The 20,353-nt window shown below is 21.4% G+C and overlaps 11 protein-coding genes across 11 annotated transcripts; 1 reads left to right on the plus strand and 10 right to left on the minus strand.

Moving 5' to 3' along the window:
* Nucleotides 1–148: 148 nt before the first annotated feature.
* On the minus strand, nt 149–1,009 carry DDB_G0289853 (hypothetical protein; the record flags this gene model as incomplete). The annotated part of the gene is made up of 1 exon (XM_630917.1): nt 149–1,009. The coding sequence occupies one exon, from the start codon at nt 1,007–1,009 to the stop codon at nt 149–151; it is 861 nt and encodes a 286-aa protein (XP_636009.1).
* Nucleotides 1,010–1,604: 595 nt separating this feature from the next.
* On the minus strand, nt 1,605–3,198 carry DDB_G0289849 (hypothetical protein; the record flags this gene model as incomplete). The annotated part of the gene is made up of 2 exons (XM_630918.1): nt 1,605–2,317; nt 2,379–3,198. The coding sequence occupies 2 exons, from the start codon at nt 3,196–3,198 to the stop codon at nt 1,605–1,607; spliced, it is 1,533 nt and encodes a 510-aa protein (XP_636010.1).
* A 759-nt stretch (nt 3,199–3,957) lies between these two features.
* On the minus strand, nt 3,958–4,693 carry DDB_G0289855 (hypothetical protein; the record flags this gene model as incomplete). Its single annotated transcript, XM_630919.1, has 2 exons — nt 3,958–4,458; nt 4,574–4,693. 2 exons carry the CDS (start codon nt 4,691–4,693, stop codon nt 3,958–3,960), a joined length of 621 nt encoding a protein of 206 aa, XP_636011.1.
* A 384-nt stretch (nt 4,694–5,077) lies between these two features.
* DDB_G0289857 (hypothetical protein) lies at nt 5,078–5,938 on the minus strand (the record flags this gene model as incomplete). Its single annotated transcript, XM_630920.1, has 1 exon — nt 5,078–5,938. One exon carries the CDS (start codon nt 5,936–5,938, stop codon nt 5,078–5,080), a length of 861 nt encoding a protein of 286 aa, XP_636012.1.
* Nucleotides 5,939–6,681: 743 nt separating this feature from the next.
* Nucleotides 6,682–8,569, minus strand: DDB_G0289817 (hypothetical protein; the record flags this gene model as incomplete). The annotated part of the gene is made up of 2 exons (XM_630921.1): nt 6,682–7,667; nt 7,729–8,569. 2 exons carry the CDS (start codon nt 8,567–8,569, stop codon nt 6,682–6,684), a joined length of 1,827 nt encoding a protein of 608 aa, XP_636013.1.
* Nucleotides 8,570–10,000: 1,431 nt separating this feature from the next.
* Nucleotides 10,001–13,271, minus strand: DDB_G0289819 (hypothetical protein; the record flags this gene model as incomplete). Its single annotated transcript, XM_630922.1, has 2 exons — nt 10,001–12,390; nt 12,452–13,271. 2 exons carry the CDS (start codon nt 13,269–13,271, stop codon nt 10,001–10,003), a joined length of 3,210 nt encoding a protein of 1,069 aa, XP_636014.1.
* Nucleotides 13,272–13,990: 719 nt separating this feature from the next.
* Nucleotides 13,991–14,203, minus strand: DDB_G0289821 (hypothetical protein; the record flags this gene model as incomplete). The annotated part of the gene is made up of 1 exon (XM_630923.1): nt 13,991–14,203. One exon carries the CDS (start codon nt 14,201–14,203, stop codon nt 13,991–13,993), a length of 213 nt encoding a protein of 70 aa, XP_636015.1.
* Nucleotides 14,204–15,325: 1,122 nt separating this feature from the next.
* On the minus strand, nt 15,326–15,892 carry DDB_G0289851 (hypothetical protein; the record flags this gene model as incomplete). Its single annotated transcript, XM_630924.1, has 1 exon — nt 15,326–15,892. The coding sequence occupies one exon, from the start codon at nt 15,890–15,892 to the stop codon at nt 15,326–15,328; it is 567 nt and encodes a 188-aa protein (XP_636016.1).
* Nucleotides 15,893–16,123: 231 nt separating this feature from the next.
* On the minus strand, nt 16,124–17,299 carry omt9 (O-methyltransferase family 2 protein; the record flags this gene model as incomplete). Its single annotated transcript, XM_630925.1, has 2 exons — nt 16,124–16,246; nt 16,349–17,299. The coding sequence occupies 2 exons, from the start codon at nt 17,297–17,299 to the stop codon at nt 16,124–16,126; spliced, it is 1,074 nt and encodes a 357-aa protein (XP_636017.1).
* Nucleotides 17,300–18,166: 867 nt separating this feature from the next.
* On the plus strand, nt 18,167–18,702 carry DDB_G0289825 (hypothetical protein; the record flags this gene model as incomplete). Its single annotated transcript, XM_630926.1, has 2 exons — nt 18,167–18,243; nt 18,330–18,702. The coding sequence occupies 2 exons, from the start codon at nt 18,167–18,169 to the stop codon at nt 18,700–18,702; spliced, it is 450 nt and encodes a 149-aa protein (XP_636018.1).
* Nucleotides 18,703–18,909: 207 nt separating this feature from the next.
* Nucleotides 18,910–19,610, minus strand: rab18 (Rab GTPase; the record flags this gene model as incomplete). Its single annotated transcript, XM_630927.1, has 2 exons — nt 18,910–19,265; nt 19,358–19,610. The coding sequence occupies 2 exons, from the start codon at nt 19,608–19,610 to the stop codon at nt 18,910–18,912; spliced, it is 609 nt and encodes a 202-aa protein (XP_636019.1).
* Nucleotides 19,611–20,353: the final 743 nt, after the last annotated feature.

Below are 20,353 nucleotides of genomic sequence, written 5' to 3' on the forward strand. Positions count from 1 at the left end.
TTCAAATAATGTATTTACAATTTCTTGATATTTAAATAATTCCTTGTTTTTTTGTTTTGTTGTTGTTTTGTTTTAAATTAATTAAATAATAAAAAAAAAAAAAAATTATTTAATATTAATATATATAATTATATAATATTAATAATAATTATTTTAAACTTACTTCATCTCTTTTACCAGGGAATGGTTGTTTATATCTTCTAAAATGAGCAAACATTTCGGCTAATTCAGATGCCAATGAATCACCACATGCAAGCGAGGGGTTAACTTCAAAAGAGTTCATTGTATTGGCATCGTTTGTCGTATTATCACCATTTGACGATATATCTTCAGAGACAACTATAGATGGTTCATCATCGTCATTGCTATTGATTGTGTTATTATTATTATTTGGTATTATTGGTGATATTGGACTTGGAATATCTTCATTGTTATTACTATTATTATTATTATTATTATTTACATTTGGTTCATATGATACTTTTTTAAATTGCTTTGGTATATATGTATTTTCGTTATTATTATTATTATTATTATTATTATTATTATTATTATTGTTATTGTTATTAGTACAATTATAGCTTTCATTTATTAAAATTTCGGATTTAGAATTTAATATCTCTTCATTTCTGCTGTTGTTATTATTATTGTCACAACTATTATTATTATTACTATTATTATAGGTTTCATTATTCTCTTCTACAGCAACTGCTTCTTCTAATGTTAAATCCATCATGAAAGGAAACGAATTCTCTCTACTTATATTGCAAGTATTATTATTACTACTGCTGTCACTATTATTATTATTATTATTGTTTTTATTATTATTATTATTATTATTATTGTTATTATTATTATTATTATTATTACTGCTGTTACTACTACTACCACTACTATCGTTTTCGACAGATTTTTTAGGGGATTGTGAACAAGGTGTATTTGAAGGCTTTATTGAAGAAATTAATTGTTCTGTTGTTGAGGATGGTGGTGTGCTAGAGGTAATTACCATTTTAATGGATTTGTTTTTTAATGAGGTGAAAGTAATTGAGCGTATTCCTAGTGTGTGTCTTTTTTTTTTTTTTTTTTTTTTTTTGGTTTTTTTTTTTTTTTAATTTATTTATTATTTTTTTTTTTTATTTTTTCTATTTTTTTTTATATTTTTTATTTTATTTTTTTTTTTTTTTATTTTGGTTTTTTTGAGTTTAACTTAATAAAAAAAAAAATAAAAAAAAATAAAAAAAAATAAAAAATAAAAATTAAAAAAAAAAAAAAAAAAAAAAAAATAAAATAAAATAAAATAAAAAAAAAAATAAAGATAAACCTGAAAAAGAGAAATGATTATTTAAATATACCTCTTTTTTTTTTAAGATTTAATTTTATATGTATTCAATATTTTTTATTTTAAAATTTAAATATCCATTTACAAACCAATTTTCAAAATTATTATTCAAGTTATCCAATAAAAATAGGCAATTTTCAATGACTAAAAAGGAAATACCATAAAGTTAAGATAGAATTAAATACATAATTAAGGAATTGATTTTTTTATTTTTTTTTTTTTTATTGGAATTGTTTAATTTAACCTAATGTTATTTTTCTGAATTCTATTTAATTATTTTTACATTTTTTGAAACATAAGGTTCAATTTGATGTTTAAAACTTGTGAAAACTTTTACTTCCTTTACAGTATTAGGAATTGAACCAATTATTAATTCTTGTTTAATATCGCCTAAACGCAACGATTCAACACCATCTGGTAATATACCTGGTGTTAATTTTTGATTGAATCCATCTTTTAAAGTAACACGAGTTACAGTATTAGGAATTGAACCAATTATTAATTCTTGTTTAATATCGCCTAAATACAAGGATTTAACACCATCTGGTAATATACCTGGTGTTAATTTTTGATTGAATCCATCTTTTAAAGAGACAAGAGTTACAGTATTAGGAATTGAACCAATCATTAATTCTTGTTTAATATCGCCTAAATACAACAATTTAATACTATCTGGTAATATACCTGGTGTTAATTTTTGATTGAATCCATCCAATAAAGAGACATGAGTTACAGTATTAGGAATTGAACCAATCATTAATTCTTGTTTAATATCACCTAAATACAAGGATTTAACGCCATCTGGTAATATACCAGGTGTTAATTTTTGATTGAATCTATCCAAGAGCATTACAGTAGATGGTAATTGATTTTTTAATTTTGATAAAATATTACAATTGTCTTTGAATGCTATACCTTCATTCTCCTTAAATTTAAATGAATCATCCTCTATATAAACATAAAACTTTGAACTATCCCCTATATTTGGTAATTAGAATGATGTAAACATAATTTATAAAAAAAACTGTATAAAGCTTACATTTAAAAAATTTATTTTTATTTTCATCGATTTCAATTATAAATCTACAATTATCTAAGGTATAAATTGATTTTAAATTATTTTTAATATCATCAATTATTTGATTATGGAAATGAATGATTTGATTATCGTATTCATTTAATTTATTTGAATTATTGATATTATTATTATTATTTAATACTATTAATGATTGTTGATATTGTTTAATAATTTTAATTGTATCTCTATCAATAATAAAATCTTCTCCATTATCATAAATTTGTTGATCATTAAATTTTATAATTTCATTTAATTTTTCAATAGTTGTAGTTCTATCATTTTCATTTTCATTATTATTATTAATTATAGTTGAAAGTATTTGATTATCATTATTGATTGAAGAAGTTATAATTGTATTTATTAATGTATTATTTTCAAAGGTTGTTTCTAATTGTTTTTTAATATCTAATTCTATGATTGAAATGATATCATGAATTTTTTTAATTTCTTTTTTTAATGAATTATTATTAATATCAAATTGTGATTGAATTTCATTGTATTTATCATTTGATTCTTGTAATATTGTTTCATTGATTTCTATTCTTTCAATTACTTTTTGGTATATATCATTTTTAAAATTATTCATTAATGAAAGAATATTTGAAGTTGATTCTAATGGATCAGTTTTATGACCATGATGTTCACCTTTACTTGATGTACATTGAATACAACATGGTATTAATTTACAATCTAAACAAAAGAATACTATATCTTTATTTGGGTGAAGTGTACACTTTTTATTATTATCAATATTATTTATTTTATTATGATTTGAAATCATTGTGTTTGGGATTGGTGTGGATGTAAAAAAAAAAAAAAAAAATTTGGAACCAGAAATTTTTATATGAGACACCAAAAATAAAAAAAAATAAAAAAAATAAAAATAAAATCGCTTAAAAAATTAAGAAAAACAAAATCTTTTTTTTTTTTTTTTTTTAAAAAATAAATAAATAATTAAATATTTATATTGTTATTGATAAAAATTTAAAAAAAGGAAAAATATTTTGAATTCAATCGTTAATCATTTTTTTTTTATAAAAAAAAAAGATATAATTTAATTATATATACAATGTTTTTTAAATCTCTATTTTTGGAACATTTTAATAGTAAATTAAATTTAAATATGTTTGCTGACATTAATATGGCTGCTGAAATTAATATGCATGTAAATTAATATGGATGCTAAAATTAATATGGGACACACTATTGGCAATTTTAAATCACTAAAAAATATCATCATGGTACAGCGGATCAATTAAATGGATTTTGTAATTTGAGGGTAAAAACAAATTTACTCAAACCTGGAATTAAATATACCTAAACCCATTCAAATGTTACCATTTGACGCCATATGGTAGTAAACTACTATTAATCATATTGATTATTTTATTTAAATTTTCAATTAAAACATTACAATGAGCAGTTTTGCGATGATTTGCTTTTTTAAAACTCTGTTGGAAAATTATTAATATTTATTATATTTGATGTTATTTCTTCATTTTATCTTGTTTTGTCATGATTAGTAGGTTGGCTGTACCTGTTAACAGTAGTTTCTTACACTCTTTACAGTATTAGGAATTGAACCAATCATTAATTCTTGTTTAATATCACCTAAATACAACCATTCAACACTATCTGGTAATATACCTGGTGTTATTTTTTGATTGAATTCATTCAATAAAGAGACACTCGTTACAATATTAGGGATTGATCCAATCTCCAATTCTTGTTTAATATCGCCTAAACTCAACCATTTAACACCAACTGGTAAAATGCCTGGTTTTAATCTTTGATTGAATCCATCCAATAAAGAGACATGAGCTACAGTATTAGGAATTGAGCCAATTATTAATTCTTGTTTAATATCACCTAAATACAAGGATTTAACACCAACTGGTAAAATGCCTGGTGTTAATTTTTGATTGAATCCATCCAATAGCATTACATTTGATGGTAATTGATTTTTTAATTTTGATGATGAAATATTACAATTGTCTTTGAATGCTATACCTTCATTCTCCTTAATTTTAAATGAATTACCCTCTATATAAATATAAAACTTTAAATTATCCCCTAATGTTGATTAATAACTGAAGAAGTCATTGTACTATCATTTTTATTTAATCTATCAATATCAATTGAATCTTCAATCATACTATTAGTATTGGATTATTTTGATTATTATTATTATTATTATTATTATTATTATTATTATTATTATTATTATTTTGATTATTATTATTATTTTGATTATTATTATTATTATTACTAAACATTATAGATTGTGATAAAATATAACTGGAAATGGGAATCTTGTTCTTACACGTGCAAATCTAGATTGATCCAATAATTTTTCTAAATTACGAGAGAGTTCTGGATGAACGTGTTTATTCTTTTCTTTACATACTTTACATCCTGTCTCTAACTCGTGTTCAATAAAAATTAAATCTGGTGGGTATGTTGCGCATAATTCACCTTCTTTATTATTGATTAATGATATTTTATAATCTTTTTCAAATAATGTATTTACAATTTCTTGATATTTAAATAATTCCTTGTTTTTTTGTTTTGTTGTTGTTTTGTTTTAAATTAATTAAATAATAAAAAAAAAAAAAAATTATTTAATATTAATATATATAATTATATAATATTAATAATAATTATTTTAAACTTACTTCATCTCTTTTACCAGGGAATGGTTGTTTATATCTTCTAAAATGAGCAAACATTTCGGCTAATTCAGATGCCAATGAATCACCACATGCAAGCGAGGGGTTAACTTCAAAAGAGTTCATTGTATTGGCATCGTTTGTCGTATTATCACCATTTGACGATATATCTTCAGAGACAACTATAGATGGTTCATCATCGTCATTGCTATTGATTGTGTTATTATTATTATTTGGTATTATTGGTGATATTGGACTTGGAATATCTTCATTGTTATTACTATTATTATTATTATTATTATTTACATTTGGTTCATATGATACTTTTTTAAATTGCTTTGGTATATATGTATTTTCGTTATTATTATTATTATTATTATTATTATTATTATTATTATTGTTATTGTTATTAGTACAATTATAGCTTTCATTTATTAAAATTTCGGATTTAGAATTTAATATCTCTTCATTTCTGCTGTTGTTATTATTATTGTCACAACTATTATTATTATTACTATTATTATAGGTTTCATTATTCTCTTCTACAGCAACTGCTTCTTCTAATGTTAAATCCATCATGAAAGGAAACGAATTCTCTCTACTTATATTGCAAGTATTATTATTACTACTGCTGTCACTATTATTATTATTATTATTGTTTTTATTATTATTATTATTATTATTATTGTTATTATTATTATTATTATTATTACTGCTGTTACTACTACTACCACTACTATCGTTTTCGACAGATTTTTTAGGGGATTGTGAACAAGGTGTATTTGAAGGCTTTATTGAAGAAATTAATTGTTCTGTTGTTGAGGATGGTGGTGTGCTAGAGGTAATTACCATTTTAATGGATTTGTTTTTTAATGAGGTGAAAGTAATTGAGCGTATTCCTAGTGTGTGTCTTTTTTTTTTTTTTTTTTTTTTTTTTGGTTTTTTTTTTTTTTTAATTTATTTATTATTTTTTTATTTTATTTTTTCTATTTTTTTTTTATATTTTTTATTTAAATTTTTTTTTTTTTTTTTTTTTTTTATTTTGGTTTTTTTTGAGTTAAACTTAATAAAAAAAAAAAAAATAAAAAAAAAATAAAAAATAAAAATTAAAAAAAAAAAAAAAAAAAAAATAAAATAAAATAAAAAAAAAATAAAGATTAACCTAAAAAAAGAAATGATTATTTAAATATCCCTCTTTTTTTTTTTAAGATTTAATTTTATATGTATTCAATATTTTTTATTTTAAAATTTAAATATGTTAAAACACTCTTTTTTTTTTTTTTTTTTTTTTTTTTTCAAGATTCAATTAAACACTGCCCTCTAAAGGAATAAAAGTAACAGTAATGTAAGTATTAAAAAAATTTTCAATATTATGCAAATTTCCATTATACTATCCTGATTTTTTTGAAATTTCAAAAAAAAAAAATATCTTTTTACAAATTATTATTCAAGTTATCTAATAAAAATAGGCAATTTTCAATGACTAAAAAGGAAATACCATAAAGTTAAGATAGAATTTCCCAATTAAATACATAATTAAGGAATTGATTTTTTTTTTTTTTTTTTTTATTGGAATTGTTTAATTTAACCTAATGTTATTTTTCTGAATTCTTTTTAATTATTTTTACATTTTTTGAAACATAAGGTTCAATTTGATGTTTAAAACTTGTGGAAACATTTACTTCCTTTACAGTATTAGGAATTGAACCAATTATTAATTCTTGTTTAATATCGCCTAAATTCAACGATTCAAAACCATCTGGTAATATACCTGGTGTTAATTTTTGATTGAATCCATCTTCTAAAGTGACACGAGTTACAGTATTAGGAATTGAACCAATTATTAATTCTTGTTTAATATCACCTAAATCCAACGATTCAACACTATCTGGTAGAATACCTGGTGTTAATTTTTGATTGAATCCATCTTCTAAAGAGACATTCTTTACAGTATTAGGAATTGAACCAATCATTAATTCTTGTTTAATATCACCTAAATCCAACGATTCAACACCTTCTGGTAGAATATCTGGTGTTAATATTTGATTGAATCCATCTTCTAAAGAGACAAGAGTTACAGTATTAGGAATTGAACCAATCATTAATTCTTGTTTAATATCACCTAAATACAACCATTTAACACTATCTGGTAATATACCTGGTGTTAATTTTTGATTGAATCCATCTTTTAAAGAGACAAGAGTTACAGTATTAGGAATTGATCCAATAATTAATTCTTGTTTAATATCACCAAAAAACAACCATTCTACGCCATTTGGTAAAATACCTGGTGTCAATTTTTGATTGAATCCATCCAATAAAGAGACACGAGTTACAGTATTAGGAATTGAACCAATTATTAATTCTTGTTTAATATCACCTAAATACAAGGATTTAACGCCATCTGGTAATATACCAGGTGTTAATTTTTGATTGAATCCATCCAATAGCATTACATTTGATGGTAATTGATTTTTTAATTTTGATAAAATATTACAATTGTTTTTGAATGCTGTACCTTCATTCTCCTTAAATTTAAATGAATCACCCTCTATATAAACATAAAACTTTAAATTATCCCCTATATTTGGTTATTAGAATGATGTAAACATAATTTATAAAAAAAACTGTATAAAGCTTACATTCAAAAAATTCATTATTATTTTCATCGATTTCAATTTTAAATCTACAATTATCTAAGGTATAAATTGATTTTAAATTATTTTTAATATCATCAATTATTTGATTATGGAAATGAATGATTTGATTATCATATTCATTTAATTTATTTGAATTATCGATATTATTATTATTATTTAATACTATTAATGATTGTTGATATTGTTTAATAATTTTAATTGTATCTCTATCAATAATAAAATCTTCTCCATTATCATAAATTTGTTGATCATTAAATTTTATAATTTCATTTAATTTTTCAATGGTTGTAATTCTATCATTTTCATTTTCATTTTCATTTTCATTTTTATTATTTTTATTATTAATTATAGTTGAAAGTATTTGATTATCATTATTGATTGAAGAAGTTATAATTGTATTTATTAATGTATTATTTTCAAAGGTTTTTTCTAATTGTCTTTTAATATCTAATTCTATGATTGAAATGATGTCATGAATTTTTTTAATTTCTTTTCTTAATGAATTATTATTATTATCAAATTGTGATTGAATTTCATTGTATTTATCATTTGATTCTTGTAATATTGTTTCATTGATTTCTATTCTTTCAATTACTTTTTGATATATATCATTTTTAAAATTATTCATAAATGAAAGAATATTTGAAGTTGATTCTAATGGATCAGTTTTATGACCATGATGTTCACCTTTACTTGATGTACATTGAATACAACATGGTATTAATTTACAATCTAAACAAAAGAATACTATATCTTTATTTGGGTGAAGTGTACATTTTATATTATTATCAATATTATTTATTGTATTATGATTTGATACCATTGTGTTTGGGATTGGTGTGGATGTATTGAGAACCGGTTCTCAATCAATCGCACAACCTATTTATCAAACTAATCAAGGTATAAAAATGCAACTATAAATGTTACTATGTAAATACAACCATTCAACACTATCTGGTAATATATGTGGTGTTAGTTTTTGATTGAATCCATTTTTTAAATAGACATGTGTCCCATGCCAAAATAAAACGAAACTTCATCTGTTAGTAACAAAAGAGTAAGCAGAAGAGTCAATAATTAAAATAAAAAATATTATTTTAATTTTTTTTTTTTTTTTTTTTTTTTATTTTTTTTTATTTTTTTTTATTTTTAATTTTTTATTTATAATTTTTTTTTTTTGTGAGCCGGCTAGACATAAATGAATAATAAAAAAATATATACCAACTAAAAAAAAAAGAAATGAAAATAAATTATAAAATTAATAATAAAAATAAAAAGATAAAAATAAATAAAAGATATAAATAAAATAATATGAAAATTTTTTTTTTTTTTTTTATATTATTATAATTATTTTTTTTTAGTTGATATATATTTTTTTAATAATAATTTTAGTGCTAAAATTTTGTTTATATTTGAGATGATTATTAATTAAATGACTTTGACTTTTTTTTTTTTTCTATGCCAAAATTACCATATTAATTTCAGCAGCCATATTAATTTCGGCAGCTATGTACATGCTGAAATTAATATGGCTGCTGAAATTAATACGGTAATTTTGGCAGACGTAAGTCCCATGCCAAAATTAATATGGCTGCTGAAATTAATATGGTAATTTTGGCATGGGACAAATAAATAAGGAATAAATTATTTAAAAAAAATAAAAATTCTTATATTTTAATATTTTTTATTTAAATATTTATTGTACACCCATTATTTTTTATCATTTTATTATAGTTTTTAATAATATACAATATCATATATTAAACTATAATTTAATGTTTTAAAAAATGAGAAATTACAATAGTATTATTTCCTATTAATTGTTGTATATTATTAAATTATAGTTTTATGTTTTAAAAAATGAGAAATTACAATAGTATATTGTGGTAAATCAATAAATTTTTTATAATTTAATGACAAATTAATATTCAATTTTAATTAAATAATTTTAGATTTTATCAATTTTTAATTTATTAAAATATATTTTTATTATGGCCAGATTCTTTTTTATTATTTTATGATAATGTGTGATTAATTATTAATTAGAAATTGATATTAGTTTGTTAAAAATTTTATTACATTATAATATCGTTTCTTAAAATATGAGTTTTTGCGGTAGTTTAATTTCTCACAAAATAGTAAAATTTCTTAGGTTTTTTTTCTCTGGTGAATACATAATTAAGGAATTGATTTTTTTTTTTTTTTTTTTTTTATTGGAATTGTTTAATTTAACCTAATGTTATTTTTCTGAATTCTATTTAATTATTTTTACATTTTTTGAAACATAAGGTTCAATTTGATGTTTAAAACTTGTGGAAACATTTACTTCCTTTACAGTATTAGGAATTGAACCAATTATTAATTCTTGTTTAATATCGCCTAAATTCAACGATTCAACACCATCTGGTAATATACCTGGTGTTAATTTTTGATTGAATCCATCTTCTAAAGTGACACTCTTTACAGTATTAGGAATTGAACCAATTATTAATTCTTGTTTAATATCACCTAAATCCAACGATTCAACACTATCTGGTAGAATACCTGGTGTTAATTTTTGATTAAATCCATCTTCTAAAGAGACATGAGTTACAGTATTAGGAATTGAACCAATCATTAATTCTTGTTTAATATCACCTAAATACAACGATTCAACACCTTCTGGTAGAATACCTGGTGTTAATTTTTGATTGAACCTATCTTCTAACGAGACATTCGTTACAGTATTAGGAATTGAACCAATTATTAATTCTTGTTTAATATCGCCTAAATACAACAATCCAACACTTTCTGGTAATATACGTGGTGTTAATTTTTGATTGAATCCATCTTTTAAAGAGACACTCGTTACAGTATTAGGAATTGAACCAATTATTAATTCTTGTTTAATATCACCTAAATACAACAATCCAACACTTTCTGGTAAAATACCTGGTGTTAATATTTGATTGAATCCATCTTCTAAAGAGACAAGAGTTACAGTATTAGGAATTGAACCAATCATTAATTCTTGTTTAATATCACCTAAATACAACAATTTAACACTATCTGGTAATATACCTGGTGTTAATTTTTGATTGAATCCATCTTTTAAAGAGACAAGAGTTACAGTATTAGGAATTGATCCAATAATTAATTCTTGTTTAATATCACCTAAATCCAACAATTTAATACTATCTGGTAATATACCTGGTGTTAATTTTTGATTGAATCCATCTTTTAAAGTGACACGAGTTACAGTATTAGGAATTGAACCAATCATTATTTCTTGTTTAATATCACCTAAATACAACCATTCAACACTATCTGGTAAAATACCTGGTGTTAATTTTTGATTGAATCTATCCAATAAAGAGATATGAGTTACAGTATTAGGAATTGAACCAATCATTAATTCTTGTTTAATATCACCTAAATGCAACAATTTAACACTATCTGGTAATATACATGGTGTTAATTTTTGATTGAATCCATCTTTTAAAGAGACACGAGTTACAGTATTAGGAATTGAACCAATTATTAATTCTTGTTTAATATCGCCTAAATCCAACAATTTAATACTATCTGGTAATATACCTGGTGTTAATTTTTGATTGAATTCATCTTTTAAAGATACACGAGTTACAGTATTAGGAATTGAACCAATCATTATTTCTTGATTAATATCACCTAAATACAACCATTCAACACTATCTGGTAATATACCTGGTGTTAATTTTTGATTGAATCCATCTTTTAAAGAGACAAGAGTTACAGTATTAGGAATTGAACCAATTATTAATTCTTGTTTAATATCACCTAAATACAAGGATTTAACACCATCTGGTAATATACCTGGTGTTAATTTTTGATTGAATCCATCTTTTAAAGAGACATGGATTACAGTATTAGGAATTGAACCAATCATTAATTCTTGTTTAATATCACATAAATCCAACAATTTAATACTATCTGGTAATATACCTGGGGTTAATTTTTGATTGAATCTATCCAATAAAGAGATATGAGTTACAGTATTAGGAATTGAACCAATTATTAATTCTTGTTTAATATCGCCTAAATCCAACAATTTAATACTATCTGGTAATATACCTGGTGTTAATTTTTGATTGAATTCATCTTTTAAAGATACATGAGTTACAGTATCAGGAATTGAACCAATTATTAATTCTTGTTTAATATCACCTAAATACAAGGATTTAACACAATATGGCAATATACCTGGTGTTAATTTTTGATTGAATCTATCCAATAAAGAGATATGGATTACAGTATTAGGAATTGAACCAATCATTAGTTCTTGTTTAATATCACCTAAATACAAGGATTTAATACTATCTGGTAATATGCATGGTGTTAATATTTGATTGAATCCATCCAATAAAGAGACATGGATTACAGTATTAGGAATTGAACCAATTATTAATTCTTGTTTAATATCACCTAAATACAAGGATTCAACGCCATCTGGTAATATACCAGGTGTTAATTTTTGATTGAATCCATCCAATAGCATTACAGTTGATGGTAATTGATTTTTTAATTTTGATAAAATATTACAATTGTTTTTGAATGCTGTACCTTCATTCTCCTTAAATTTAAATGAATTACCCTCTATATAAACATAAAACTTTAAATTATCCCCTATATTTGGTAATTAGAATGATGTAAACATAATTTATAAAAAAAACTGTATAAAACTTACATTTAAAAAATTTATTATTATTTTCATCGATTTCAATTATAAATCTACAATTATTTAAGAAATAAATTGATTTTAAATTATTTTTAATATCATCAATTATTTGATTATGGAAATGAATGATTTGATTATCGTTTTCATTTAATTTATTTGAATTATTGATATTATTATTATTATTTAATACTATTAATGATTGTTGATATTGTTTAATAATTTTAATTGTATCTCTATCAATAATAAAATCTTCTCCATTATCATAAATTTGTTGATCATTAAATTTTATAATTTCATTTAATTTTTCAATAGTTGTAGTTCTATCATTTTCATTTTCATTATTATTATTAATTATAGTTGAAAGTATTTGATTATCATTATTGATTGAAGAAGTTATAATTGTATTTATTAATGTATTATTTTCAAAGGTTGTTTCTAATTGTTTTTTAATATCTAATTCTATGATTGAAATGATATCATGAATTTTTTTAATTTCTTTTTTTAATGAATTATTATTAATATCAAATTGTGATTGAATTTCATTGTATTTATCATTTGATTCTTGTAATATTGTTTCATTGATTTCTATTCTTTCAATTACTTTTTGATATATATCATTTTTAAAATTATTCATTAATGAAAGAATATTTGAAGTTGATTCTAAGGGATCAGTTTTATGACCATGATGTTCACCTTTACTTGATGTACATTGAATACAACATGGTATTAATTTACAATCTAAACAAAAGAATACTATATCTTTATTTGGGTGAAGTGTACATTTTATATTATTATCAATATTATTTATTGTATTATGATTTGATACCATTTTGTTTGGGGTTAATGTTGATTTAAAAAAAAAAAAAATTTGTTTTCGGAAATTTTTATATGAGACTTAATCCACCACCAAAAATCAAAAAAAAAAAATAAAAATAAAATCACTTAAAAAATTAAGAAAAAAAAAAACAAAATCATTTTTTTTTTTTATAATATTATTATTAAATAATTAAATAATTAAATATTTTTATTATTATTGATAATTTTTTGAAAAAAAAGAAAAATATTTTGAGTTAAATAATTAATCATTTTTTTTTATAAAAAAAAAAAGATATTGCAACAAGATCTCAAAAATATCTTGTTAATACTAACATTTATTTAATTTCATGAAATGTTCTAAATTTAATTTTCAAAAAAAAAAAAAAAAATTTTTAATTATAATTTCAATTTCACAATAGATATTAGATACCAGATATTAAAATGTCACACAACTTCAACAACTACAATAACATATTCAATTAGTTAATCAACAAACACAACAACGTCAACAACAACTAAATAATCACTCAACACCACCATCGTCACCTAATGTTACAACACCAATAACTTCAGCAACAATAACCAACACAATAGATATCTGGTATCTAATATCTATTGTATGAAATTATTGTAAAATATTTGATGTTATTTCTTCATTTTATCTTGTTTTGCCATATGATTAGTGGGTTGGTTGTACCTGTTAATGGTAGTTTCTTGAATAGGAAATTCTTCTCATTCTCTGGTAGTGATAGCATTTTCTGGTAAAATATCTGGTGTTAATTTTTGATTGAATCCTTCTAATAAAAAGATATTCGTTACAGTATTAGGTATTGAACCAATTATTAATTCTTGTTTGATATCACCTAAATCCAATGATCCAACACTATCTGGTAATATACCTGGTGTTAATTTTTGATTAAATCCATCTTCTAAAGTGACATTCATTACAGTATTAGGAATTGAACCAATTATTAATTCTTTTTTAATATCACCTAAATACAACCATTCAACACCATCTGGTAATATACCTGGTGTTAATTTTTGATTGAATCATCTTTTAAAGAGACAAGAGTTGCACTATCAGGAATTGAACCAATCATTAATTCTTGTTTAATATCATACAAATGCAAACATTTAACACTATTTGGTAATATACCTGGTGTTAATTTTTGATTGAATCCATCCAATAAATCGACATTCGTTACAGTATTAGGAATTGAACCAATCTCTTATTCTTGTTTAATGTCACCTAAATACAATGAACCAAGACGATTTGGTAATATACCTGGTGTTAATTTTTGATTGAATCCATCTAGTAAAGAGATACTCGTTACAGTATTAGGAATTGAACCAATTATTAGTTCTTGTTTAATATCACCTAAATACAAAGATTTAACACCAACTGGTAAAATGCCTGGTGTTAATATTTGATTGAATCCATCCAATAGCATTACACGTGATGGTAATTGATTTTTTAATTTTGATAAAATATTACAATTGTTTTTGAATGCTATATCTTCATTCGTCTTAAATTTAAATGAATCACCCTCTATATAAACATGAAACTTTGAATTATCCCCTATATTTGATAATTAGAATGATGTGAACATAATTTATAAAAAACTGACTAAAGCTTACATTCAAAAAATTTATTATTATTTTCATCGATTTCAATTTTAAATCTACAATTATCTAAGGTATAAATTGATTTTAAATTATTTTTAATATCATCAATTATTTCATTATGGAAATGAATGATTTGATTATCGTATTCATTTAATTTATTTGAATTATTGATATTATTATTATTATTTAATACTATTAATGATTGTTGATATTGTTTAATAATTTTAATGGTATCTCTATCAATAATAAAATCTTCTCCATCATTTTCATTTTCATTTTTACTACTACTATTGCCAACATTATTTTGCGATGCATCATTGGTGGCATTAGTAGTTGTAGTTGTAGTGGTAGTTGAATCGATGTTTTTAAGTTTGGAACTGATATCAGAATGTTCATCAATGGATGGATGTATAAATGATTGAATTTGAAAAAGATTATCTGCTATTGGTCTTTCTTCAAGTTGTGATTTATCAATATAATTATTATTATTATTATTATTATTATTATTATTATTATTATTATTATTATTATTATAGTTGAAAGTATTTGATTATCATTATTGATTGAAGAAGTTATAATTGTATTTATTAATGTATTATTTTCAAAGGTTGTTTCTAATTGTTTTTGAATATCTAATTCTACGATTGAAATGATATCATGAATTTTTTTAATTTCTTTTTTTAATGAATTATTATTAATATCAAATTGTGATTGAATTTCATTGTATTTATCATTTGATTGTTTTAATATTGTTTCATTGATTTCTATTCTTTTAATTACTTTTTGATGTACATCATCTTTAAAATTATTCATTAATGAAAGAATATTTGAAGTTGATTCTAATGGATCAGTTTTATGATCATGATGTTCACCTTTACTTGATGTACATTGAATACAACATGGTATTAATTTACAATCTAAACAAAAGAATACTATATCTTTGTTTGGGTGAAGTGTACACTTTTTATTACTATCAATATTATTTATTTTGTTATGATTGGGTGCCATTGTGTTTGGAATTAATGTCGATATTAAAAAAAAAAAAAATTAAAATTTTGTAAAAAAAAAAAAAATTAAAAAAAACACTTAAAAAATTAAGAAAAAAAACAAAATCTTGCATGGGCTATATTAATTTTTTTAATCAATCCACCAGTTTTTATTGTTCTGATATAAAATAAAAAGGATTAAAAATATTTCTTTTTTTTTATTTATTTCCTATATACCATTTTTTATTCTTTTTTATTTTTTTGAAACTACCATACAACCAGTTTTAATATCATCAACCACTCTTTCTAATTTAAAATCAGCCAATTCAAATAATTCTTTCCATTCATCGAGAGTTCTTTCTTTTGCATTTACCATCTATTTGGAAAAAAAAAAAAAAAAAAAAAAAAAAAAAAATTAATAATTACTTGTATATGTAAATAAATTTAAAAAAAAAAAAAAAAAAAATTTAATAATTACTTGAAACATTAAAATATCAATATAAGTTTCATATTTTGAATAACCTTTTCTTGGATCAATGATAATTTCAAATAAATGAATTTTTGCATTTGGTTTCATTGATTTTGAAATTGTTTTTAAAATTTTAACACAATCTTGAGTTGGCCAATCATGAAGGATAAATTTCATGATATAACAATCTGATTCTGGTACACTTTCAAAGAAATTACCTGGAATATGAGTTAATCTTGGATGAGAATATCTTAAAGTCTGATCAGAGGAATTGATAACAACATCTAAATCGAAATTGATACCATGTTTAATTGTTGGATAAATTTCCAATAGGTTACCAATTAACAATCCATGATTGCCACCAATATCAACCACTGTATCATATTGAGAGAAATCTATACCTTTTGATTGGGTGATATTGGATATGGCGGCTTCAGTGTAAACCTTCATAGTTTGATTGAACAAATCCTTATATTGTGGATGTAAATCGAATAATTCCCAAAAATGGTTGACACCAACTGATTTTGTGGCATTACTATGACCATTTGCAAAAGTCTCTGGTAATGATTCAAACATTTTATAATGTAAATCATGGGTGTATCTTTCACCCATTGGTCTAAGTTTACCCTTACTTGAAAACATTGTACTAATAGAAGTCTTTTCAAATGTACCAATATTTGATTTATCTTCGCTAAATAATTCATGAGCAACAAAATATCTCAATAATCTAAAACATGAATTTTCATCCATTCCAATCGTATCTGAAACTTGTTTAATTGATTTTGGTCCATCCTCTAAAATATCACAAATATTCAATTTCATTACAATATTAAACATACGAGAATGAATATGTCCTGAAACACATGTCATAATTAAATTCATTGCTTTATCCCAATCTGTTGTAATTTCATTATTCATATTTGTTATTGGTAATTGTGGGGTACTTAATCCTGAATCCATTTTTTTTTTTTTTTTTTTTTAATAATATAAATTTAAAAGTACAATGAAAAATAATAATAATAATAATATTAATAACAATAATTACAAACTTAAAAAAATAAAAAAACAAATGATTTTAAAAACTGATTTAAAATAAAAAAAAAAAAAAAACAAAAAAAAAAGAAAAAAGGAAAATTGCGTTAGGCGCAATCATAAATCATGTTTTTTTTAATTTTTAACCTTTTTTTTTTTATTTTTTTTTTTTCAAATGTCGTTATTTTTCTGGAATATTTTTTTCATTTTTTTTATTATTTGAAAATTTATTTTCAAATCTAGATTATGTTATTTTTTTATTTCTGGTAAAAAAGATATTTTTTTATTTTAATTTGTTGATAAAAAAAAAAAAAATTTGGGAAAAAAAAATAATAACTTGAATTTAGTATGAACAAATAGAAGACCCAAAATACACAAAAGATTAAAAAAAATGAATAAAACCATTTTTTTTTTTTTTTTTTGTTTTACCTTAAATTTTATTGAATGAAATATTATTTAAATCCTAATAATTATAATTAATAAAAAACATTGAAAAATGATCAAAATTAAAATTTGAGAAAAAAAAAAAAAAAAAAAAAAAAAATTAGGATTAAAAAAATAAAATAAAAAAAAACAAAAAAGGAAATTTTATATTTTTTAATTACCAATGGGTATTGTACCCCCATATTTTTTTTTTTTATTTATTTATTTTTTTTTATTAATTTCTTTTTTTATATATTATTTTTTTTTTTTTTGTTTTTTTTTTTTTTAACACAATCAAAATAAATAAAAAAAAATAAATAAATAAAAAATAAATAAAAAATAAATTAAAATAAAATTTAAAAAAACAATAAAATGGAAACTCAAACTAGTTTTATTAATGATGGACCTAAAATTCATTCAAATAAATTAAATCAACTTGATTTTTTAAGGTAAAAATTAATTAAAAATAAAAAATTTATTAATTATTAATTATTAACCAATTATAAAATTAATAATTATTAATTTACAATGAAAGTGGGAATAATAATAATAATAGAGATAATTATTATAATAATAAAAATGACAAAAATAGTATTACCCATTTTAATAATTATAATTATAGTGGACATTCTTCATACGATAATGAATCAGCAAGATTAATACCAATTAGTGGAAATTTTAAAAATGAAAGTATAAACAAACAAAGAAGAAAAGTAGTAATAGCAAGAATTTTCATACTTTTATGTTTATTAATTTGTCTAGGTTTGGCATTAATGGGATTATTCCATTATTTAATTACAAATGATAAAAGATTGGATTCAATATCAATTTTATTTTGGAGTGGTAGTGCATTTTTAATTATAGTTTTAATAATTTGTTTATTAGCAAGACATTGTGGAAGTGATTAAGAATTATTACCAAAAAAAAAAAAAAAAAAAAAAAAAAAAAAAAAAAAAAAAAAAAAATTCCATATCATTAGTTCTAAAAATTATTAAATAAATAAAAAAATAAATAAATAAAAAAAAAATATATTATTTTTTTTTAAAAAAAAAAATAAAAACTTTATTTCTTTTTTCTTTTTTTTTATTTATATATATATATTAATTAAATTATTTTTAACAACTACAAACACCTTGATTATGATCAGGTTCATCTTCAACTTTAACACTACCAGTATTTCTTTGTTTTGGTTGTGATGAAGATGTATTTTGAGGGATTTCTATAATTTTTTGAGCCAATTCTTCAAATGCTTGTTGAATACCAATCTTTGATTTTGCACTACATTCAATGAAAAGCATTGCTTTTTTCTTTGCAAATTCTGCACCCTCTTCTCTGGTGACTTCTCTATTCTCTTTATCTATTTTATTACCCACTAAAAGTTTAACTAAATTACTACGATTTGCAAAATTTTCAACTTCATTCAACCAATAATTTAAATTATCAAATGATTCTCTTTTTGTAACGTCATATGCTAAATTTATATTTTATTATTTATTTTTATAAAAATCTATATTAATAATCAATATTTCACTATAATATATAGAGGGACAGTGAGAAACATACTTAATATAATACCATGTGCACCTCTATAATATGATGAAATAAGTGCTCTAAATTTCTCTTGTCCTGCAGTATCCCAGATACATAAATCTACTTTTTTACCATCGACTTTAACTTCTTTCATTTTAAATTCTACACCAATTGTACATAATAAATCTTCGTCAAATGTATCATCTGAAAATCTTTTTACAATTGATGTTTTACCAACATCACTATCACCAATTAATAGTACTTTATATTGTTTATCTTCTTCCATTTTATTTATATTTATATTTATATATTTATATGTATCTCTTTCTATTTATTTAATTATTAATTTATAATTTAAATATTTTATATTTTATTTGTGTATATTTTCTATTTATATTTTTGTATTTGTTTTTATATTGTGTTTTGTATTAATATATTATTTGTTGTCGATTTTCTTTTTTATTTGTTAGTTTTAAAATTAAAAAAAAAATAATAAAATATTCGCTTTTTTGTGTGTCAAAATAAAAAAATAAAAAAAAAAAAAAAAAAAAAAGAAAATTTTAAAATTAAATTTTTAAAAATTTAATTTTTTATTTTTTTTTTTTTTAATTTTTTAATTAATTTTTTTTTAAAATGCTTACATGGTGTGTATTTATTTTTATAAAGTCCTAAAATAAAAAAAAAAAATAAAAAAATAAAAAAAAAAAAAGATATTTTTATCAATTTATTAATAATATTATTTCTTTTTTTATTTTATTATTATTTTTTTTATTTTTTATTTCTTTTTTTTTTTTTATAAATAAAATTTATTAAAATAAAACTATGGAATTAGTTCCAAAAATATATATTTATTTCTTAAACAACCAGATCGCGCCCAGTGGAAAAATATCCAATTTAAATTATTTTTTATTTTTTTTTTTATTTTTTTTTAAAAATCCCGTTTTTTTCACCAAGAGCCCATTTTTTTTTTTTTTTTTTTTTTTTTTTTTTTTTTTCATTAACAAAATACCACCTTTTCAATTCTTTTTT

The sequence above is a fragment of the Dictyostelium discoideum genome (genome assembly GCF_000004695.1).
Source record: "Dictyostelium discoideum AX4 chromosome 5 chromosome, whole genome shotgun sequence".
NCBI lineage: Eukaryota > Evosea > Eumycetozoa > Dictyosteliales > Dictyosteliaceae > Dictyostelium > Dictyostelium discoideum.